At 48.8% G+C, this 24,922-nt stretch overlaps 1 protein-coding gene across 5 annotated transcripts in view; it reads left to right on the top strand.

Moving 5' to 3' along the window:
* Window positions 1-7,363: 7,363 nt before the first annotated feature.
* The window catches only part of LOC109896663 (endochitinase A), a 71,659-nt gene continuing 54,100 nt past the window's right edge, over window positions 7,364-24,922 (top strand). For 4 of the 5 annotated variants that reach the window (XM_031797463.1, XM_031797462.1, XM_031797464.1 and 1 more), the window contains exons 1-5: window positions 7,364-7,733; window positions 13,718-13,783; window positions 19,413-19,596; window positions 21,444-21,905; window positions 23,025-23,468. In XM_031797463.1, coding sequence (XP_031653323.1) covers window positions 7,563-7,733; window positions 13,718-13,783; window positions 19,413-19,596; window positions 21,444-21,905; window positions 23,025-23,468 — 1,327 coding nt within the window. In that variant the 5' untranslated portion in view covers window positions 7,364-7,562. Of the gene's footprint in view, window positions 7,734-7,768; window positions 7,846-13,717; window positions 13,784-19,412; window positions 19,597-21,443; window positions 21,906-23,024; window positions 23,469-24,922 lie in introns of those variants that run through there. The other variant, XM_031797466.1, reaches the window with a different exon arrangement.

Below are 24,922 nucleotides of genomic sequence, written 5' to 3'. Positions count from 1 at the left end.
TAAATGTTCCGAATCAACGTTTCATAACCATCACTACCTGCCAAGCCTCCACCCACTCAGTAGGACTTCCCTGTGATGTAACAGATACATATGACTTAATTATAATGATGAAGAGGATGTTCAATGCACGCCTATACTGTGACGCATGCTCATGATGACCTATTAGACCACTCTAATGACCCGAAAATCAATAAAGTCGAATAGCTGCTACTCATATAAGGCTATGTTATGACAGTAAGCGACGCAACTTGTATCGATCAAAAGTTCATTGCATTTATTTTTTTGTATGTATCTTGTGTTATGAATGTTTCGGGGTCGGTTCTGCTTGCTTGGCCTCTCTTACCAGCATCCAGTGGTGTGATGGTGCTCCTAAATGTCACAAGGTGGCGCCGAACAACCGGTCAAAACAGGTTGGAGCTGATGTTCAATACAGCGCCACTTCAGCGGCCTGCCTACATGACGTCCCTCCATAAAAACATACGGAGTTGTAAATTACTTTTCAAAATAAAAACTGTTTGATCCTGAGTGTCTTATAGGACTAAGCCGTATAGGAATACTGCATTTTGTGTGTGTCGCATGCAACATACCTGTCAACTGGTGAATAAGCCGTAACTATTTTACATTTCACATGACTCTAATTTAAAACGTTAAGCAGCTCTTTAAATGAATTGTCATACAGCTCCATCCTTTCTGCTGTAAGGCAATAGGCAATAGGCCGAGACATGTAGGCCCATCAATAATATACCCAGAATTCTCTACAACAAAGGTAGGCCTATCTACCTCTCCTTGTTTAAATAGACCACAAACAAGCATTTAATAGCATAGGCCTACTCCGCACTATTCAACAATGTGGTATTAACAATGAGAACACACCCAACCCACTCATGGTCATTATGGATAGTGGCATGATGATAAATGTATGCAAGTTGAACTCTGTATAAGAGCATTCATTTCATGTCATCTCACTGTATATCAGTGACTACACACTTGTCTCGTTACATGCCAATGACTGGCTGTTGGATTCCATTGCATAGCTGCACAGATAGTCAATGCTGTAATAATGGTGTCATTAAACCTCATTAATGTGCCTGTCCACTTCCTCGATGTGTTCTTCGCACTGTACATCAGATCGGCGACTCACTGCATCATTAACGGTGATGGAGACAATTGCTCGTTCTTCATGTGAAGTGGCCGAGTGTGTGCGGACAACGGCCTGTTCCATAGAGCCTCAGTCCTCTTCTCTCTGTCTCACACAGAGCATCTGTTCTCACTAAGTACTCCTTGGGCCAAATGTGTTCTGGGACATTTTGTCAATTGAGTGCTTCATGTGAAAAATAGTGAGGAATGAACATTTAGCCTGTCTCAGGACCCATTCCCGGAATGTTTCCCACATGTATTCTAGCTGTTGTGAGTTTCTTAGATCTTTTGAGTCATTATTTGCCACAGTCCTAGGATTTAATGATGTTGTTGTGGTGTTTGTCTGAATAACTGCAGACTGCAGAGTCTGTGTGATTGTAGAGACTAGGAAGCTGGGTTGGGAGAAGACAGATGACAGGGGGGAATTATAGAGTTGTGAGGCTTAATTGTGTCTTCATGAGAGAATGAGAGTTGTTGATTTATGGCCTGATTGATGGCAGTCCTGTGAATCGGGTCCACATGTGCCCTGTCTCCCAGCCCCAGTCCAGTGTCCACAGGGGTGCTGAAGAATCTACTCTGGGTTTCCACTGTCATTGTGCAAAACTCTTCTTGAACTGAGAGAGAATTAAACTTTGAGGCTTTCAGCAGAGCTGTTGTAAAGAGAGTGAAAGGGGAATGGGGGCCGTGTGGCCAGCCACATGGGCTGTTCTCACTCAGATAATGGAGGTCTTTCTGTGGCACTTAACCCCCTCGCCGCATGCTGGGAACGGGCAGCCGTGCGCCCACCGCTTCTCAACAGACACGCTCAGACACACTCACCCGCTGCATGATTGAATTTTACACCCAGGAAAGTCACCTCCAGCCACCTCCCTGCTACACGTGGCCCTGGCAGCAACTCTCCCAGAATCACAGCACATCTCACCCAGGCCAGCACAGAGAGGACGCAGGCCCAATGTAGGTAGGCCCATTGGGAGAACGGTGGATAGAGAGTAATAACTACTCCATGTGATGGTAAACCGTGGTCTACTTTACTGTAGAATTTGGGTTGAAGTGTCTGGTGGACTTAAGCTGTTTTTTCTGGACACCATTCAGTTGTCTCTCTGACTTCATATAATATCTGATTCTGAAATGTCAGTTTAGGGGTAGTGCAGTGTTTGTATTAGGAAACTACCATGATACCATCGAAAGTTAGTAGGAAGAGAGGAAGAGAGGCAGATACAAATCTCAATAGTGTAGATTTTATTTAGACTGAAAGAGGAAGTCTGTCTGTCACCAGTCCAAGTAGAACTGACCTCAAATAGAACTGGCCTAACTGATGAGATTCGTTTTAGCCTTAGGGTCTGTTTCCACAACATAAAAGGGTACTGGGGGAGAGGAGTTTGGTTCTGCCTCTAACCTGGCAGTTGGTGACCCAAGGGTGTGTGTGCAGGTGGGTGTGTGTGTGTGTGTGTGTGTGTATGGGGGGGGTTAACGATGAGGTAAAGAGAGTATTGGGTCGATATAATTTAAAGGCCCCTGGGTGTGGAGGCTGGCTGACGACCTCGTCTTTAGGGGGGACGCGGGCGGCTGAGCAGGCCCTATCGCTCTGCTCCGGCTCTCTGCCCTCTTGACCAAACACAATAAGTGTTTCCTCCCCACGACTTGGTCACTTTCACCTGTCACTCAGACTTTCTCCTGTCCCCCAGGGCTGTGTTCCTCTCTCTCTCTGTGGGTCTGAGGAGAACGGCTCCAGGTGAGCGTCCATGTGTGGCAGGCTGCTCCTCCTCAGCAGTGAGTGTGTGCACTGTGAAGCCAGACCCCCCTCTCTCACTCCCCTCCCCCCAGCCATTCTGTTCTGTACCCCTCTCAGTATCACCACCCATCCAATCTCTGCCTTTTATATACATAGTATTATTCACAGAAATATCCCTGCAAACTGAGCTCCATGATATCACCAGAGACATGAAAGTATATAGGGCCAAGAGTTTTTCCTGACCACATGACCTGCCCAGGAAAACTTTTCGCCCTATATTCGACATTGTGATGCACTGACGTACAGTTTCCGCCACCAGAGGACGCCATTCTCTGAGTAACCCTTCCTCTGGTCTCCCCAGGCAACCTCCTCCTCTACGCCTGTCGCTGTGGCCCCTCCCTTCAAAGGCATAACCTCTCCTAATCCCCCTCCCCCGGTTTCCATGGAGACGGCTCAGACAAGCAGGTGACGCATTGACAGGGAGCAGATGGTTGCCCGTGGAGGTAAGCATGGCTGAACAATGCCCCCATATTCATCATACAGCCCCTCTCTCTCAACTTCACTCTCTGCATTCTCAACCACACACACACATACACACACATCAGCATAAACTCTGTGACTCCCCTCCTCTTGAAAAGCTGTTTTTTACACAGATGCATGTACACACAGGCACACAAACAGTAACAATTATTAAACCTTTCAAAGAATGTTGGTTTCTTGGCCCAGGGGACATTCTGATGGACTAGTCCTGGACTGTATTTTTAGAGGACTGAAGGGTGGATAGGGATTGTTATGTACAGTAGAATAATACAGTATTGTTGTTGGGGTGAGGGCTACAATACATTGAGGGATTGACATGAGGTTGGGATACACTGAGGTTTTGGAAGAGGGCCAGTAGCACAGTTAGATAAACAATGGGACCTCCTTGCCCTGGCCTCTGAGTGTGCCTGTCTTGCAGGTGTTTTTGTGGTGCCTTCGGTCCTGTAACTCACTTTTCTAACAAAGCTCATTTGTTACTCTCCGTCTCCCCTGGAGATAAAGTACAGACATGCCTCTCCCTTCCTCTCTTTCTTTCGTCCATCTCCAGAATAATCCAGCAACAATACAGGGGCTTGAAGGCGGTGTGCAGCGATTCGCCCGGAGGCCTGGGGGGGGGGCGGGGTTGGGGGGTAGCATTATGGAGATCAGCTAATGCATGTAGAATACTGGCGAAGAAAGTGTGCGCCTGTACAATGGAGTCCTCTTTAGTGGCTTCAGAGCGCTCTGCTTAACCCAACACACCTGGAGCTCAAAACAGGGTGCGAGAGTAACCCAGCACACCCCACTTCACCCCCACCTCTCCACCTCACCCCACCTCAGCCACCACCACACTTCCAGCACCTATCTATACAGTCTGAGGAGCTGGGCTCGGTGTGGAGGAGGGGGGCTGCCTGCATTCATGGCCTGACTATGATAAAGACTCACAGTGAGGAGCCATTGAAGAGCCCTGTGCCTAAAATGGAGTCACTAATAGGTGCCTATTCAGCAAGGAAAGGGTTTTCTGAAAGAAAAAAAGTTTTTTGGGGAAGCAACAATCACTATGCCCTGCTACCTTGTACATGTCAAATTTATACAGTCCTCAGCCTACCCCCTTTTTGCTATTTAAGAGAATCACCATTGAAGAGATTCCATGTATAATTTGGAGTCTCCTTTTCTTACTTGGAAATGAATTGAATAGTCTGTTTCTAAAGTGAGTCCAATCGAATGGCATTGTTCTCCAAAGAGAGACACACTCTCTCTTTTCTCTTTTCTCTTTCTTTCTCTCTTTTTTTCTCTCCCTTTCTCCCTGATTGTTACCCTCATACACATGTGTCCAACTTGTACTGAATAGGTGAGGGCCTGTTGACCAGCATTTTGGGTTTCTTGAATACCACTCTTTCTTATAGGCCTACTTTGTGCCAGTTTTGCACGTGCATGCACCAGCTGTTTCCTTGGTGGGGACACACACAGAATAGTTTTTGAATATGTAATTTTGACCCAATATGGGTGTTAATGCATGCAGCTTTGTGTATTGATGAATATAGACTAGTGAATAGTGACCCTGTCTATGAGGAGGATGTGCATGGCTGTGGATAGTATTGATGGTTGTTAATAGGCAGACTAAGGGGCCTTGCCCAGTGGGAGAGAGGTCATTAATATTGAAATGCTGGGTCCATATTGAGAGAGAGGGCACTAATGGAGGAATACGGGGACCATATTGTGCAGTGTGTCACAGGGCTAAGCTGACAGATTGATGAGATGAGGAAAAAACGTTGATACCGAGAGGGGCGGCCCAGTGTGGTGCCCCAGGCTGAGCAGGGACCAGGAGCTGGAGTGAGCCTGGGGAGCAGGGTTCCCCTCAGTCCTGCTGGGCAGAGGTCATAGTCCCCCTTTGATTCACAGCCCTGCTGCCAACAATGGGCAGCACAGAGTGGGCAGGCCTCTCTCCCTTAGAACAGCGTGAATGTGCTTGTATTGGTATTTTTATGGGGCTTTGTCAGCTTTGTGTGTTTGCGCGTGTAATGTGTGTATATGCATGTTTTGTGAGTGAATGTGCTGGGGATGCTATTGCCTTAGCAACTCTTTATTTGACATTTGATTTTAAACAGGTTATAAACATTATTATAAACTGGGTGGTTCGAGCCCTGAAGGCTGATTGGCTGACAACCGTGGTATATCAGACCGTATACCACGGGTATGACAAAAGTTATTTTTGCTGCTCTAATTACATTGGTAACCAGTTTATAATAGCAATAAGGCACCTCAGGGGTTTGTGATATATACCACGGCTAAGGTCTGTATCCAGGCACTCCACGTTGCCCTTAGCCGTGGTTTTTTTGGCCATATTCCGCACCCCTTGGGCCTTATTGCTTAATTAGCTTGTTTTTAAAAAAAACATTACATTAAGTCAATTCATAAGACGTGTTGTTTAGCATTTCTATGTGCTTTCAGGTTCTTATAATAAAGGGTTTGGGAACAGAACCATAGATGACAAAGTGGTAATAATGCTGTAACAGGCAGACCCTCAAAATGAAGTGTCACCCCATTAGTTCAACACTTAACCTGTGGATTGCAATGGAGTATCAATCTTGTTATGGATCTGACGTCAGATCAGTTGTGGTGTGTCATTTAGAAGAAAAAACGCCAGTTCAATTCAGGGCATTCAGACAAGCATAATATAAAGGTGATATAAGCTATATCAAAGAAAATGACCCATTATTGTAAAACAGTGTTGAGACATCACAGCACGAAACAGACTGCCAGTGACTTATCCCAGGCTGTGCTTCCCTTTACAATGCATTTCCAAGCAGTGTCTTAGCAACTGGCATTGTGACATCTGGATTACCCAAGGTGCATTGCAGAGACCCCTGTTGGGCAGAACGGAGGGAGCCAAGGGGAGAGTGTGCTTTAGGAAGGGACCTGTATAGGCAGGGTCAGGAGCTCAGATACACCCATGAAGCTTTAGTCTGTCCGAAACAACTCATTTCCTTATTGAGTTCATATGGGAAAAGACTTTTGTCTAAAATGTAAACTTTTACAAAGTTAATGGACTGTGCTCATGAAAGGAAAACAGCTTTACAAGAACTTGTGTTGTATTTCTCAGCTTTTCATCAGTTTGAAAAGAGCTTCTACTAGACATACAATTCAGAAAGGCTGTCAAAGATATCAAACAACCTAAAAGATAGCTTGTGTGTGTCAGTGTGTGTTTAAATGTCTCTTGTCACTAGGGGCAACGGTTACCGTTACTCTCTGGTTTGGGGTTTGTTAATATGTCACTACTGTTTTTTACTAAATGTCCTCTCAAAACAAATTCTAAGTTAAAAAACATCCAACTGAAGACAGACACACTCTAGATAATAAGCTTTGATTGATAGGTCTCTGTTTAGAACAAACACAGGCACACACACATTTACACATTCACACGTATGAGGTCTGATTTGGGGAATTGATAGAGTCGATTGTTTCCACATAGCTTGGTCTCTATATCCCCTGTAATGTAATTATGGCTAGGAGATGTATGCTTATAGCAGCCCAGAATGTGATCCATGTCTATTCTCTGTATTTGGGCTGAAAAGCTCTCTGTCCAGCTGTTTGTATTTTCTGGTGTGTGTGTGTGTGTGTGTGTGTGTGTGTGTGTGTGTGTGTGTGTGTGTGTGTGTGTGTGTGTGTGTGTGTGTGTGTGTGTGGGGGGGGGGGGGGGGGGGACGATTTTCATTAATGGCTTTGGAGGCTCACAGGGCCCGCCTGACCCAAATGTGAAGGACATATAAGAAAACATGAAATGTGTGTAAATGTGCCTCAAAGTTATGGTGAAAAGTCAACTCTGCGTTCGTAGGTATTATATTACATTCATCTATTTTTACTCTGGGAATAGCATGCATCAGTGACTTAGACTGGTTTAACAAGGTGGTAATTATTAACAGCAATAATCCCCATATGACAACAGTTTCAGTCCCCCACAGGAAGGTATTTCATTCTCTTCCTCCCCATGTCCATTCAGTCGCTGCAAGAGTGAGGTAGCTATATCAACATCATGGAGAAAGAGCATATTTTGTAGTATGAGCCATATGAATTGACCTGTAGATGTCACATTGTCCTCTCACTCAGTCGGGCGACAGAGAGGGGATGTAAGCTACAGTTTAATAGAGCGGTCGGAGAGATTAGTTCAAGGGACATGTGGGTCATTGAGAACGGGCGAGGGCCAGAGCCTTGCTGGGGGAACAGACTGGACAGAGAACAGCAGCACCAGAATAACCATCCTACCAGGCTCCTGGCCCGGCCCAGACATCCAGTCAACACCATCACCTGGCAACATGGCTCCTGCTCAGCACTCCACCAGGACAGGGTGAGTCTGGCCACCGAGCCCTCCTCTTAATCAACAGCAGAATGGACTAAAGCCGGACCTCTCCCATATCCCAAATGAAAAACACGTCAAACTATGTTCAATGAGTCCCACGGTGAGAACATGAGAGAGAAGAGCTGTAAGACCTGAGCATCTGTTCACCTCTTTGACACTAATGAATGTTAAGTTGGTTAGCCGGTGGTGTGCCACCGTCCCAGAGGTCATTGTGACCGGGGTGGCAGAGGGATGCTGGCTTTGTGTCCAGCCACCCGGTGAGGGGCCGAAAATGTCTGGAACGCTAACTCCTGCTCACACAATCACCAGCGCCGATGGTAGCCATATTGATCCTCTGTGCTACCAGATTAAAGTATAAAGAGATCTCTGTCCTGCCAGTGGGGGTCCCCTCTGACTCCCAGAGGTCACTTCGGGGTCATGGAGCCCTTGCAGCCCCCTGACCCACAACCAAACGTGTACACACACCAGAGGCAGGACACAGACCTTGCAGGGATGAACCCTATTAAACAGGACCGGTTGGATGCTCACATTCAGCTCTCATTATAGCTGACCCTGGGCTTCCTCTTTTGGATCTGGCTGCTCTCTGGTTTAGTCTCTAATTTGAACCTAGTCCGGTCCATGCTGGGGATCTAACCCTGCTCTTTTGTGTGGCCGTAATAGGTTTGCCTTGTGCATGATTGTCTTCTGAACCCGATCTCCTCGTCCGCGGTGCCATCTTGCGTCGTATAATGGTCTCATTGTCTTCCGACACCTGTGGTTCCTCCAGTGCGCGCTTAGTGTGTTGTCCTTGTCCTTTGTGTTGCTATATTAGTCCTTTGTGTTGCTATGGTAGTCCTTTGTGTACGACATTGCTGAATTGAGTGTGCGACATTGCTGAATTGAGTGTGCAACATTGCTGAATTGAGTGTGCGACATTGCTGAATTGAGTGTGCGACATTGCTGAATTGAGTGTGCGACATTGCTGAATTGAGTGTGCGACATTGCTGAATTGCTGCGGCGTGTATTTACAATATTATTTTGCGTTTCTGTCTGTAGTATCAGTTCTCATGAGGCTTGTTGTGTGTGTGTGTGCGTGTGTGTGTGTGTGTGTGTGCTCCCTAATGCAATCATATGTCCCTGTATTGGCCCTTTATTGCTGACCTGAACAGGATGCTCTGACCAGGATGCTCTGATCCCTGGTTCCCGGTTCGCTGTGCTGCAGCCTTGATTAAACGTTGATGAAATGCCTATTAATGTACGCTGGCTCACAGAGAGGGTGTAATCAGGTGAAAGTGAATTAATAAAACATCCCGTCTAGTACTCAGGAGAGAAAGGGATCCCCTGAGAAACACAGGCAGATGGCCACGAAAATCTGAGAGGACAAGGGAAAGTGGGATAGGAGAAAGAGAGGGTAGAGAGGAGACAGAGAGGGTAGAGAGGAGACAGAGAGGGTAGAGGGAGCGAGACCAGCCACCACTTTGGTGATTACCCCTTAATTGGTAATTTGATCTCCCCTTTTCCACCTACTCGTTATTGATACGCTCCCAACATATTTCCCCTTTTGACTGCCACTGGACTAGCAAGTCAGCATTTCCTGCCATCTGAGGCCAGGAGCCTGGCAGCCCACGCTGCGGCTGTGCAACGGTAAACAGCGTCCTTGAGACACAAGCTAGTGGAAACTCCATCTGCCAGGAATCTACCTAATCTCATCATCTGAATTAGGGTTTGATCCCTGGCTGTGTCACAACTGGCTGTGACCGGGAGGCCCATAGGCCCAGGGCCCTCCAGGGTTTGACCGTTGGGGCTTTCCTTGGCTCATCGTACTCTGGCGACTCCTTGTGACAGGATCGGGCGTCTGCGAGCTGACTCCGGTCATCAGTCGAACAGTGTTTCCTCCAACACGTTGTTGCGGCTGACATCCAGGTTAAGCGAGCAGTGTGATAAGAAGTAGTCGGCCAGGCGGGTCATGTTTCAGAGGACTCCACCTTCGCAATCGCTTCTCCTGAGCCCATTGAGGAGTTGCAGAGATGAGCCAAGGGACCTAATTCAGGGAGAAAACAGGGTAAAAAAAAATTTGCTTGTGGCCGTACTACCCTGAACATGCTTGTTAGTGGTTAGTGCTGGGACGGGAGACCGCCTGGGAATACCAGGTGCCGGAAGCTAAAAGAAAAGAGTAATAAATGAATAATATAAATGTAAATTATGAAAAGGATAGATTGATCGGGTTGGAATGACCACACTTCCCTGCCATGTTCACTGGGGTGTAGTTTTACACCATTAATATGACATGTAATTACTGTCTGTGTGCCTTCTTGCTGTCTGGCTCAACTCTCATGTTTAGTAACAGGCTCAGGGCTCAGGGCCTCTCCCAGGAGCACAGTTCATGACTGGGAATGAGCTCTGGTCCTTATTCATCACAGCACTGTTCTGGCAGTCTGGTGAAATAGGACATATTTGGTAGCTGAGCAAAGGGAGTCTGGGTAAAACACTATGCACTATACATCCCCCTTTCATCTTCCTGTCCTCCTCTTGTCCTCTCTTTTCTCTATTCCCAGTGTGATTTGCAATTATCCCCAACTCACAATTCCCTCATCCACAGCCATCCTCTGGTGTGTAAATGTACTGGGTTTCACATTCAATGTGGAATTAGTGACAACAAGGTCATTGTGTCCTAACCAATGCATTCACAAGTTATGGGGAAATTGGTTGTTGTCCATCTCCTGGTAATTATTCAGATGGGCTGCCATTAATGGCTGAGCATATTGTGGTGTGTTTTTCTAATAAGTGGACTTATTTAAAAATATTGTCCGATATAATGTCTGTCATCATCTGTAGAGGTGATGTTCATTGTTGCACAGAGCAGGAGAGGCCCATACATACGAAGGCTACTTGTCACTCCAGGACTTGGAGATGGGTAGACCCGATTCTGCCCTGTCACTCCAGGTCTTGGTGATGGGCAGACCCAATACTGCCCTGTCACTCCAGGTCTTGGTGATGGGCAGACCCAATACTGCCCTGTCACTCCAGGTCTTGGTGATGGGCAGACCCAATACTGCCCTGTCACTCCAGGTCTTGGAGATGGGTAGACCCGATGCTGCCCTGTCACTCCAGGTCTTGGTGATGGGCAGACCCAATACTGCCCTGTCACTCCAGGTCTTGCGTGTGACGCATCCACAGCTCCCCGCACTTGCCGTGCAAAAGTGGGCATCTGTCCAGGACGGGTGGTGTCGGCTCAGCACGCCTGGACTCCAGTGCGCCTCGTCGGTCCAGGATATCCTGCGCCAGCCATACGGACTGTGTCTCCAGTGAGCCTTCACAGCCCAGTGAATCCTGTGCCAGCTCCCCGCACTTGCCATGCGAAGGTGGTCCTTTGTCCAAGACGCGTTGTGCCAGCTCTACGCTCTAGACCTCCAGTGATGAACCATGGCCTGGAGCCTCCAGTGATGATCCATGGCCCGGAGCCTCCAGTGAGGATCCATGGCCCGGAGCCTCCAGTGATGATCCAAGGCCCGGAGCCTCCAGAGACGATCCAAATTCCGGAGTCTCCAGCAACGGTCGGCAGTCCAGAGCCTCCAGCGACGGTTCCCAGTCCGAAGTCCCCGGCGACGATCCATGGTTAGATTCCTCCGGCGATGATTCCCGGCCCGGAGCTTCCGGCGATGATCCCCGCACCAGAGGTGCCACCGGAGTTGGCGGAGCCACGAGCCGAGCGGAGTCTGCGTCCCGCACTGGAGCCGCCACCGAGGGTAGATGCCCACCCGGACCCTCCCCTATAGGTTCAGGTTTGCAGCCGAAGTCCGCACCTTGGGGGGGGGGGGGGGGGGGATACTGTCACGCCCTGACCTTAGAGATCTTTAAATTCTCTATTTGGTTAGGTCAGGGTGTGACTAGGGTGGGCAATCTATGTTGTTTATTTCTTTGTTGGCAGGGTATGGTTCCCAATCAGAGGCAGCTGTCTATCGTTGTCTCTGATTGGGGATCATACTTAGGCAGCCTTTTTCCACCTTAGTTTGTGGGATCTTGTTTTTGTATGGTTGCTTTCCAGCCCTACAGAACTGTGCGTTTCATTTTGTATGTTTTTTTTTTCAGTGTCATCAATAAAAGAAAGATGTATGCCCACCACGCTGCACCTTGGTCTACTCCTTCCAACGACGAGTGTAACACACTCCAGGTCTTGGAGATGGGCAGACCCAATACTGCCCTGTCACTCCAGGTCTTGGAGATGGGTAGACTCAATACTACCCTGTCACACCATGTCCTGGATATGGGTAGACTTAATACTACCCTGTCACTCCAGGTCTTGGTGATGGGCAGACCCAATACTGCCCTGTCACTCCAGGTCTTGGTGATGGGCAGTCCCAATACTGCCCTGTCACTCCAGGTCTTGGAGATGGGCAGACCCAATACTGCCCTGTCACTCCAGGTCTTGGAGATGGGCAGACCCAATACTGCCCTGTCACTCCAGGTCTTGGAGATGGGTAGACTCAATACTACCCTGTCACACCATGTCCTGGATATGGGTAGACTTAATACTACCCTGTCACTCCATGTGCTGGAGATGGGCAGACCCAATACTGCCCTGTCATTCCAGGTCTTGGTGATGGGCAGTCCCAATACTGCCCTGTCACTCCAGGTCTTGGAGATGGGCAGACCCAATACTGCCCTGTCACTCCAGGTCTTGGAGATGGGCAGACCCAATACTGCCCTGTCACTCCAGGTCTTGGAGATGGGCAGACCCAATACTGCCCTGTCACTCCAGGTCTTGGAGATGGGCAGACCCAATACTGCCCTGTCACTCCAGGTCTTGGAGATGGGTAGACTCAATACTACCCTGTCACTTCATGTACTGGAGATGGGCAGACCCAATACTGCCCTGTCACTCCAGGTCTTGGAGATGGTCAGTCCCGATACTTCCCTGTAGCCACTTGCAGCATCAAAGCATGGATCATTTTCCATCTTGAGAGCAGGCTGGCACAAGCTGGCACAGGTCAGGAAGGTCCACCACACAGCTCTCAAAGGGGGGCTGGGGGTCAGAGCAGTTCTCTCACAAGGCAAGTTCCATTGTACTCGTCCTTCTGAGGCCCTTGTGCCCCGTCACCCACTCCGGGGTGGGGTTATGGCCCATGAATGAGGGGTGAGCCCTGGGAGGATCTCTCCTCTCACACCCTGGAGTGGCTCAGGCTTGGAGCTGACTCAGGGGCTCTGGGAGCTGCCACCCGCTGCAAAGAGAGATGGATGAGCTCCACTGGTTTCCGATGGGGATGTGTGCACGTCTCTTGGTGATTGATGAGCTTAACATAGTGCCCCATGCCCCATGGGTCAGACTGATGGACACACCCAGACACTGTGCTGTCCATCCCATGGAGCCGAGCTGGTAAAAGAAGGGCTGTTAAGTCACACATGGACCAAAAAGTGTCAAACCAAAATCAGTCTGATAACTGAACAGATAGAACAAAAATGTGTTTGAATGGAGACATTACAATTGGCTTTCACTATGATGAAGTGTCCAGTCTGTGCTACAGTATAGCTTGACTGCTGGAGACTGGAGTAGTGGAATAGTGGTACAGACCAGCTCATTATAGAGACAGAGGGGAAATTGATGCACCAGGAGGGGTTTCTGTCTGTCTGTCTGTCTATCTGTCTATCTGTCTATCTGTCTATCTGTCTTTCTTTCTTTCTTTCGCCAGCCAGCCAGCCAGCCAGCCAGCCAGCCAGCCTCAACACTCTCTCCATCAGCATTAGTTCATCTAAAGTTGATACATTTGTCTTGGTCTACAATAGTGTTTCTGTACTTTTTCTGAACTCTTTACAATTGAGAAATGACCTGAAAGGATTTGATGTTGAATGTTCCTTTCTGACAGGTTTAAGAATGGCCTGAGATGATTTGATGTTGAATGTTCCTTTCTGACAGGTTTAAGAATGGCCTGAGATGATTTTGTATGCCTTGTTGTGTGTTGTGCTCACTGATGTCTGTTGTCCTGTCTGTTTCCCAGGCACCTTGTTATCTGTCCTTTGTCAGTAAGGCCATCTTGTGGGATCGAGGACTCTACCACTACACAGTGAGTGCCAAAATACAACTCTAACTATACACAGCACATGTACAGCTATGTAGAGTAATACAACCACAATCTGTATAAGGTGCACTGTTACATTACACACAAAAATTCACTCATACACACAGGCATGCATAAAACACACCCGCAAACACACACTTACGCACGCACACACACACACGCACACACACACACACACACACACACACACACACACACACACACACACACACACACACACACACACACACACACACACACACACACACACACACACACACACACACACACACACACACACACACACACACACACACACACACACACACACACACACACACACACATGCTTGTCCCCACCTCTCCCCTACTCTCTAAAGAGCTCTGTGAGTAGTTGTGCCACAATTAACAGTGGGGTTGCCATGGGGACAGCAGAGTTGTGTGGGCTGGCTTCCTGTCTTGGCCTCTGGTTAAACAAACAAGTGAAAAGGAGGGACAAAGACATTCGCTGGTCCTTACAGCCTCATTTACATCTTCAACTGCCTTCAGCACTTCTGTATTGACCAAGTTTATCAGCCCGGCATCACCCTGCTCTCATTATCTCTCCTCTCTATGCACTGGAAATACCTGATAAATCATCAGGGTGTAACGAGTAACGGTCAACAGCTCCTGTCTGACAGTGACAATTCAACTCCACACTGAACTTTATGGGCCGTCCCAGTCCAAACAGGCCCATTGGAGAGGCCAAGCAGACAGGCTGTTGAACCAGTGGTCCGCCACTATCCCGATGCTTCCGATCTCCCACTACTGTCACCCAGGACACGATGCCTCCGATCTCCCACTACTGTCACCCAGGACACGATGCTTCTGATCTCCCACTACTGTCACCCAGGACACGATGCCTCCGATCTCCCACTACTGTCACCCAGGACACGATGCCTCCGATCTCCCACTACTGTCACCCAGGACACGATGCCTCCGATCTCCCACTACTGTCACCCAGGACACGATGCCTCCGATCTCCCACTACTGTCACCCAGGACACGGTGCCTCCGATCTCCCACTACTGTCACCCAGGACACGATGCTTCCGATCTCCCACTACTGTCACCCCAGGACAAGATGCTTCCGATCTCCCACTACTGTCACCCCAGGACAAGATGCTTCCGATCTTCCACTACTGTCACCCAGGACACGGGGAGTACCGAGACAGTAGGCTGCAGAATGCACACGGACACAAACCAACCACAGGTGCTCAAACAAGAGCACTGGTTCCAGGATAGGTTATTTATACACATGGGTGTTTACAGAAGGAGTTAGCTGTCAGTTTAACAGTTCCAGGATCTGTCTTGTATAGTGTTCTGTTGTCTCAGGCTCTGTCAGTGGTTACAGTAGTATTGCCCTCTCTGCATACCAGGGCCTGGTGCTGCTGAATCAGTGTAACCAGTGACCACACCGGTGGACTAACACTGATCATTATGCCAAGACATTATGCCAAAGCTGGCATGGCCATTGTTCTTATTGTTCTATTCTACCAAACAACACTGTTTTCAAAGGAAGACGATCTCTACCACTCAGTGGGGCCCAGCCAATAACAATGGCTAGAGCTTTGTACTGTTGTGTTGGGGTAGTGGGCCTGTCGTGTTGTTGCGTTGGGGTAGTGGGCCTGTTGTGTTGTTGTGTTGGGGTAGTGGGCCTGTTGTGTTGTTGTGTTGGGGTAGTGGGCCTGTCGTGTTGTTGTGTTGGGATAGAGGGCCTGTTGAGTTGTTGTATTGGGGGAGTGGGCCTGTCGTGTTGTTGTGTTGGGGTAGTGGGCCTGTCGTGTTGTTGTGTTGGGGTAGTGGGCCTGTTCTGTTGTTGCGTTGGGGTAGTGGGCCTGTTGTGTTGGGGTAATGGGCCTGTCGTGTTGTTGTGTTGGGGTAGTGGGCCTGTTGTGTTGGGAGAGTGGGCCTGTTGTGTTGGGGTAGTGGGCCTGTTGAGTTGTTGTGTTGGGATAGAGGGCCTGTCGTATTGTTGTGTTGGGGCAGTGGGCCTGTTGTGTTGTTGTGTTGGGGCAGTGGGCCTGTCGTGTTGTTGTGTTGGGGCAGTGGGCCTGTCGTGTTGTTGTGTTGGGGCAGTGGGCCTGTCGTGTTGTTGTGTTGGGGCAGTGGGCCTGTCGTGTTGTTGTGTTGGGGCAGTGGGCCTGTCGTGTTGTTGTGTTGGGGCAGTGGGCCTGTCGTGTTGTTGTGTTGGGGTAGTGGGCCTGTCGTGTTGTTGTGTTGGGGTAGTGGGCCTGTCGTGTTGTTGTGTTGGGGTAGTGGGCCTGTCGTGTTGTTGTGTTGGGGTAGTGGGCCTGTCGTGTTGTTGTGTTGGGGCAGTGGGCCTGTCGTGTTGTTGTGTTGGGGCAGTGGGCCTGTTGTGTTGTTGTGTTGGGGCAGTGGGCCTGTCGTGTTGTTGTGTTGGGGCAGTGGGCCTGTTGTGTTGTTGTGTTGGGGCAGTGGGCCTGTCGTGTTGTTGTGTTGGGGTAGTGGGCCTGTTGTGCCGGGCGTGGATGGTGGATATGGGGTTAGGAGGACGAGTTGGCGGGGCCACTGGGACTACTGCAGGGGCCTGAAAAGCAAAGCAGGCTCATTGTCTCTCAGTGAAAGTAGACAGTTGCTCTGAATGCTAAGCTGCATCTGAGCCTGGATTCTGACACGAGCTGATAATCAGATTTACTCCGCTGAATCCGCTGGACTCCACAATGCGCTCCACTGTCATCCCCCTCTGCCCCCCTCTGCCCCCCACAAACCTCCCCCACCCCAAACTTCTCCTCTACCAGAGCAAAGCTAATTACACCCCGCAGAAACACAAATCTCCATCATTTAAAAAGTCACTATTTTTCATGGGTTTAACCTTGTTAGAGCCTAAGCCTGGCTTTCTTATACGCCAGGCTCTCTGTGAGGAATTCTCTGTTCCTCCTCTAGACAGACACACACGGCACAGAAACACACTTCTGTTTCGCCTCGAGTCGTCTCCTTGTCAGTGGGTTCACTCAGAAAAAGTGCAATTAAGTGAGTGTGAGCCTGTGTGTAAGCGTGTGTGTTAGCGTGTGTGTGTTTGGAGGGGTCGAGAGCACACGCCGGCCTCTCCTCTGCTGGCCATCTGGGACTCTGACTAATAGACTTCCTACATTCATCTTCCAGTGCTTGTACATCCCCATCAGGGAGCTGTTGACCACAAACAGGCCGTAATGACATTAGCCAGTGCTGGCTTTGGGTTGTTCTGTGTGAGGCCGGCGTGTGGGCAGCCTGACGCCAGGAGGTCAGGCGGTTTCCTGGGGCCCTGCAGGAGCCCAGAGGACTCCTAGGTGTAGTCAAAGGCTCTACTCTGTTGCTCTAAGAAGATCAATCAGGATGGAGTGAGCCGTCAGGGTGTGTCAGAGTGGGTGTGTTAGAGTGGGTGTGTAAGAGTGGGTGTGTCAGAGTGGGAGGCTGCTTGAAATATCAACACTGAGTGAACCTCATCATGGTTGAGTAAAATCATTCTAGTTATACAGGTGTGAAAAATGTGTGTGTACAGTTGTGTGTATCTGTTAGCCAATTAAGTGACCAGGACAACTACAGCTTTGGGGGTAGTCCAAGCGGGACTTAGAAGGTAAGGTATGTGTGTGTATGTGTGTGTATGTGTGTGTATGTGTGTGTATGTGGGGTTGTAATGCAGGGTCCTGCCGTAAAGGGCGTGTTGAGACCTGCCCTCTGATGGTCTGACAGGTTGTGGGCTGGATGACACCCTTCTCACCTCATAAAGCTCTTCAGTGGGCGGGAGTGTGGGGAGATGGAGGGAGTGAGGAAGAGGAGTGAGGAGGAGGGCATGCTCCAGGACCTTTGTTCTCTTGTTCTTCTTCCTCACTTCTTCCTCTTTTCTTCACAAGAATGCAAATGTGTAAACCCTCAGAGGAGAGGGAATGAGTGTAGATGGTGGAGGGATTTAAGGCTGATCCTCCCTGTGTGAGTCACATGAGTCACAGACAGTAAGCCTCCCTTTCTCTGTGTCTGAGGGGTACTGAGGGCTCATCTCCACAGACTCCCTGGTGTGTGTGTGTGTGTGTGTGTGTGTGCATGTGCGTGTGCGTTCATGCCTGCTTCTGTGGTTGTGTGTTTATGTGCGTTAAGGGATAGATGGAAGACGATGTGAACTTTGTTTAGGTGTCTCAGATGTAGCCGGGAATCCAAGACAAATAAATGTCCTCTCTCCGTGTGTGTGTGTCAGTGGGTATTTTATTACATTTGGGTGTTTGTTCTCTAAAGGCCAGAGATGGAGTGAATTAGTCCCTGGCACTGAGTCTGTGGGCTGAGTAATTTCCCCTGGCTGGCGTGCAGCGGGTAGCGTGGCGTGTGCAGCCCCACCCACAAGTTTACTATTGACCATCCCGCCTGCTTTTATCTCAGCACGACCCTTGTTTAAATAGCAATAGGACCATGTCCTGTGTGCTCAAATAATCTTTATCATCCTCACAGAAGTGTGTGTGTGGGTGTGTGTGTGTGGGTGGGTGGCTGGGTGTGGGTGACTGGGTGTGTGTGTGGGTGGCTGGGTGTGTGTGTGGGTGGCTGGGTGTATGTGTGGGTGGCTGGGTGTGTGTATGGGTGGCTGGGTGGGTGTGTTGTCAAGAAAGCTGTTAAAAAAGGCAGGGAGCGGTTGAAGCTTTCTCCTGCTGTGTTGAGAATGTATGTAGCCTGAGATCTGATCTTCAGACACAAGGGGGCACTGAAGATGACGTGCATTATTTGAATTGTCTGTACGTTGGCGATCACCTTTAATTAATGCTGTGATGTGGAGAATGACTTTATGTTGCTTTATTTACAGTATTTGGAAACTGGGATTTTATTTGATTGATCGAAAACAGGATATATCTAATCTTTCTTTCTCTCTCTCCCTGCCCCACACTATGTTTTTGATGTCCCTTTCAGGACCTCACTATGTTTTTGTTGTCCCTTTCAGGACCTCACTATGTTTTTGTTGTCCCTTTCAGGACCACACTATGTTTTTGATGTCCCTTTCAGGACCACACTATGTTTTGATGTCCCTTTCAGGACCACACTATGTTTTTGTTGTCCCTTTCAGGACCACACTATGTTTTTGTTGTCCCTTTCAGGACCACACTATGTTTTTGTTGTCCCTTTCAGGACCACACTATGTTTTGATGTCCCTTTCAGGACCACACTATGTTTTTGTTGTCCCTTTCAGGACCACACTATGTTTTTGTTGTCCCTTTCAGGACCACACTATGTTTTTGTTGTCCCTTTCAGGACCACACTATGTTTTTGTTGTCCCTTTCAGGACCACACTATGTTTTTGTTGTCCCTTTCAGGAACACACTATGTTTTTGATGTCCCTTTCAGGACCACACTATTTATTTATTTATTTATTTATTTATTTTTTCACCTTTATTTAACCAGGTAGGCTAGTTGAGAACAAGTTCTCATTTGCAACTGCGACCTGGCCAAGATAAAGCATAGCAGTGTGAACAGACAACACAGAGTTACACATGGAGTAAACAATTAACAAGTCAATAACACAGTAGAAAAAAAAGGGGAGTCTATATACATTGTGTGCAAAAGGCATGAGGAGGTAGGCGAATAATTACAATAATTACTATGTTTTTGATGTCCCCTTCAGGACCACACTGTCCGTGATGGACGTCCTTCTCTGTGTCCTCGTTTCCTGGTTCACATGAAGGCCTGTCCTGCAGACCTCAGAACCCCACATCTCCTATCCAATAACCCCAGGCCACGTCCTCCTCGCCAGGAATTGACACAACAAAGACACGCCCTTGGCGGCCTGAAGACGCATTCATGTGCAGGTGAGCCACAGGAAAACCCTTCCTGCTGCTTAGACAATACAATATACTGTGCAACAACAATGTACAAGATAAGATAATAAATAGTTTATTAATCCCACAATTCTCCCTCAGTGATTAATAAAGTATGTATTGTTTATTTCATCTTCAGAGACAGATAACCTTGTGGTATCATAGGGCATTGTTGCTTTTGACCCCACACCATTGCTCATTAGGGAACTAGGTCTCAGTGTTAGAGTGGTGGAGGTAACCACCTGGGCCTTCGTTAGTCCTTAATCCGTCCCTCGGCCCACTTTGTTAAGGCCTAATCCCTCTCTTTCTGCTCTGGGGAGGAAGTGTCCATAGCGCCGCCCTCCTGGTGGTCCTCTGCTAGGGTGTTAGCCAATGAAAGGCTGTGCCAGCATACCTGCCGCTCCTTTCAGGGCCCTGCCTCTGATGTGAAGGCATTTGTCCCCCCCCCCCCCCCCCCCCCCCCCCCCCCCTGCCAGGGCCATAGCCACACTACAGCACACGGCTTTGAGATGAGTGTGAGGAGCCAAGGGGGAACCAGGGGGATTGGGGGATTTCTCTGCTCTGGAACCGGGTTCTAAAAACCAATTATTCTACCATATGGTGGTCGGCTTCAACACAATCGTCCCTGACCCTGGTCCCTGAGGGAAACGCGCTGTGCGGTATTAGCGGGAGGGGGTGTGTGTAGCTGTGTGCCCCTGACACATGTCATTCATATACAGGCAGACACACATACACACACACACACACACACACACACACACACACACACACACATACACACACACACTTTATGTGTGTGTAACAGATGGGAAGTGCAGGGCATTGTGAGAGGAGAATAGTGCAGAAATGTGCTCTCCTCCAGTGCAGCTCTCTGTATCCCCCTGCTACCGCTGACTCCTCTCTGTCACACAGACCCCCAGGAAACAAGAGTGCATTGTCCCCCCCCCCACCCCGGCACCGCAGAGAAAAGAGGAGTGTGCATAGGCACAGAAGAAGAATAGAGAGAGGGGCGAAGGAAGAGGGCTGGTGTCGGCTGGAGCTGATGTTTGTGGAAGGGATCTGAGAGGGGGATGAAAAGAGGAGTGTGGAGAAGAGAGAGAGTGGCTGAGGAGAGAGATCCCATGTAGTGTGAAGTTCAGATTCAGGTGCAGGAGAAGAGGAGTGTGACAGAGTAGAGGTATAACAGATGTCTTCTAGGAGATACAGACATCTTAATCAGGATATTCTAACGCTGCTCTCAGGAAAGGAGGATAAGCTGCCAAGATGCAGGATTTGGATCAGTTAATTGATATGTGGGTGGAATGATGTCAAATGAATGACAAATCATGATGAATCAAGTTTTTATAAATAGCCCTGCCTCCAGTACTGGGTAGCATTCTGAATATATAATATTAAGATGGGAATTGGTCAGCTGGTCCAACAGGATGGGGTTTCTTCAGTCTTTGTTAGAGCACTGACCCACACAGCAGGGAAAACAGTGTTTGCTCCGGGCCTCACTAAAGTGGGGAAGAAAATGTCACCGGCAGATTTTGGCAGAGACGCCTTTGAGCTGTAAAAGATGTTGAATACCATTTATAGATTACCCTCTCTGAGGACCCCACATGTTAACTATTCATCACCTTCCTTTGTCAAAACTGAACAATGCCCAATGCCAAAAGTTAAAAGCTTGTATCCCCAGCACACACCTTGCCTAGGTTGAGACAGTCTCTGACAAGACAGTATCATCGTAAATTAGACTAATCAAAATCTGTATTGAATTACAGGAGAGGAAAATACCCCCCCCCCCCCCCGGTCATATCTGCTTGAATTAAATAATGTATTTACCCTGTCTATTGCAGACTCCAGGAGCCTGCAGCACTGCAGCACCACCAGAGGGAGGCGCTTAGCTGTTGTTGTTCCCTGTGTACCAGTGCCAGTCTCCCCCTCTCCCAGCAGAGCCTCCCCTGAGCTCTCAGTCTGTCCAAGTCCAACATCCTCTACTGTCACTGACTCTGGGCAGCAGGGGACTGGATACAACCCTGCTCCATCATCAGCCCTACCTCATGGCCATACTCAGAAAGGAGAGAAGGAAACAGAGGATGGTGTTAAAGAGATGGATGAAGGCACTTCGGCTTCCTCAGGGGCCTTCCGCCCTCCAAGGCCAGACCAGGAGCCCAATTCTGGTCCTGAGGACATAGACCCCTCAGTTTCTCCAATCCCTAGTGTCTGTGAGGGTTCTCTCTCAGACTTTAGCCGCCCACCATCCAGCCAGTTCAGCCGAAGCACAGACCTGGGTAGTGGCCGGAGCAGTCCTCTATGTGGTATTGTACCTACGCTGCTTTGAAACAATTGAAGTGAAATGTATTGAAAGCTGTTGCATTCCCCATGGGCTATTAGTTGTTTCATAAATGTAGAAATTCATAATTACTGTAACTGTTGTACACTACCGTTCAAAAGTTTGGGGTCACTTAGAAATGTCTTTGTTTTTTAGAAAAGCAAAACATTTTGTGCATTAAAATGAGTATCGAATTTATCAGAAATACAGTGTAGACATTGTTAATGATGTAAATTAATGTTGCAGCTGGAAACAGCTTATTTTTAATGGAATATTTACATTATCAGAGACCATCACTGTGTTCGAATGGCACGTTGTGTTAGCTAATCCAAGTTGATCATTTTAAAAGGCTAATTGATCATTAGAAAACCCTTTTGCAATTATGTTAGAACAGCTGAAAACTGTTAGGATTAAATAAGCAATAAAACTGTCCTTCTTTAGTGAAAACTGTTCGGATTAAAGAAGCAATAAAACTGGCCTTCTTTAGACTAGTTGAGTATCTGGAGAATTAGCATTTGTGGGTTCGAAGGCTCAAAATGGCTAGAAACAAAGAACTTTCTTCCAAAACTCGTCAGTCTATTCTTGTTCTGAGAAATGAAGGGAAATTGCCAAGAAACTGAAGATCTCGTACACTGCTGTGTACTATTCCCTTCACAGAACAGAGCAAACTGGCTCTAACCAGAATACAGTAGAAAGAGGAGTGGGAGGCCCCGGTGCACAACTGAGCAAGATGAAAAGTACATTAGAATGTCTAGTTTGAGAAATAGCCGCCTCACAAGTCCTCAACTGGCAGCTTCATTAAATAGTACCCGCAAAACACCAGTCAACAGTGAAGAGGCAACTCTGGCACGCTGGCCTTCTAGACAGAGTTCCTCTGTCCAGTGTCTGTGTTCTTTTGCCCATGTTAATCTTTTCTTTTTATTGGCCAGTCTGAGATATGGCTTTTTCTTTGCAAACTTTTGAACGGTAGTGTGGGTGATCAAAATCCTTAAATATTCTGTGATTTTGTACACATACTTGAATGTTTATTTGTAGCCAAGGCTTGCTTTCCTATCATGTCAAATGGAAGGATAATTATTCCATATATCCTTTTCTATTTTTACAGCGAATCTGAGTGACCTGGACTCAGAGGGTGGCTCTCCTCTCTCCCAGCATGGCTCCTCTTCCATGTCCCTGTCTGCTCTGGCCTCCTGCACCCCACAGGACCCCCCAGCACACCAGCCCCCAAACCCAGCCCCTCACCACCCTCAATACCATCCCCTCCCTCACCAGGCCCAACACTGCCCACCTGACTGGACCACCACGGAGCCCCAGCCAGGCCATGTCCTCCCACCCTACCCAGACCCATCCCTGGACCCCAACCTAGACCCTACAACCCTAGCTTTCCCCTCAGACACCTGGCAGTCCTGCCCCAGCCCACAGTGCAAGATAACTACCCGACCAGGGTCAGGGTTAGGGTCAGGTTTGACCTCATCCCCTGTGGTGGTGGAGAGGCAGGACTGGACATCACACCGCTGGTCCGTCCTTCCCCCCATCTCTCCAGTCAGAGGTAAGTAATGATCTCTGCCTGTCCCATATGGGCCTTTCACAGCATCCTTCCCAGCCTCCCTCCCCACCTCCTTCCCAGCCTCCCTCCCGCCTCCTTCCCAGCCTCCCTCCCCGCCTCCTTCACCTGAGTGAGTGGGTTGATTCACTGTTGTGGTCATCCTGTCTGGGTTGGCGCCCCCCCCTTGGGTTGTGCCGTGGCGGAGATCTTTGTGGGCTATACTCAGCCTTGTCTCAGGATGGTAAGTTGGTGGTTGAAGATATCCCTCTAGTGGTGTGGGGGCTGTGCTTTGGCAAAGTGGGTGGGGTTATATCCTTCCTGTTTGGCCCTGTCCGGGGGTGTATTTATGCTGCAGTAGTTTATGTGTCGGGGGGCTGGGGTCAGTTTGTTATATCTGGAGTACTTCTCCTGTCCTATTCGGTGTCCTGTGTGAATCTAAGTGTGCGTTCTCTAATTCTCTCCTTCTCTCTTTCTTTCTCTCTCTCGGAGGACCTGAGCCCTAGAACCATGCCCCAGGACTACCTGACATGATGACTCCTTGCTGTCCCCAGTCCACCTGGCCATGCTGCTGTTCCAGTTTCAACTTCCACCTGACTGTGCTGCTGCTCCAGTTTCAACTGTTCTGCCTTATTATTATTCGACCATGCTGGTCATTTATGAACATTTGAACATCTTGGCCATGTTCTGTTATAATCTCCACCCGGCACAGCCAGAAGAGAACTGGCCACCCCACATAGCCTGGTTCCTCTCTAGGTTTCTTCCTAGGTTTTGGCCTTTCTAGGGAGTTTTTCCTAGCCACCGTGCTTCTACACCTGCATTGCTTGCTGTTTGGGGTTTTAGGCTGGGTTTCTGTACAGCACTTTGAGATATCAGCTGATGTACGAAGGGCTATATAAATAAATTTGATTTGATTTGATTTGATTCCCAGCCTCCCTCCCGCCCAGCAGCAGCCTGCACTGGTGCCCCTTACCTAGCGCCACGGGGCTGATTGTCCACAACATGGCTGGACATCTTCCCTGGTACAAAGAGACGGCAGCCAACAGACAACAGAGGAAATCAAAGCCTCCCTCCTCAGATCAGATGCTCCTGTCCCCATCGCCGCTTTGCATTGTGAGGTTCTGCTGTCAGCCCGGTTTTGTTTCCCCTCGTAATAAATAACGCAGAAAGCTTTTCTTTTCCCTTTAAAGCAGCAATGGAAAGAGGACTCTTTTTGATGAAGAGCTGGTACCGTTTGATTCCCAGTTCAAAGGTGCGCGAGGCCCCTTCACAATAGGAGGGAGTGGGGGGTTCCCTGCATCGTGTGCCGTCCCTACTCAGCCGCGGCTTCCCCGCACTCTCGCCATTCTCCCGGTCGCTGAAAGGGAGACGTGTAGCCGATGGTCATAAATCCACACTGACCACCGCACGCTGACAGGGGAAACAGTTAGAGCTACGGTCCACAATAGAATATAGCGGCT

The sequence above is a fragment of the Oncorhynchus kisutch genome, linkage group LG19, assembly GCF_002021735.2.
Source record: "Oncorhynchus kisutch isolate 150728-3 linkage group LG19, Okis_V2, whole genome shotgun sequence".
Lineage (NCBI taxonomy): Eukaryota > Metazoa > Chordata > Actinopteri > Salmoniformes > Salmonidae > Oncorhynchus > Oncorhynchus kisutch.
Note: the sequence above shows the minus strand (reverse complement) of the source record. Positions and strands in the feature narration are given on the sequence as shown.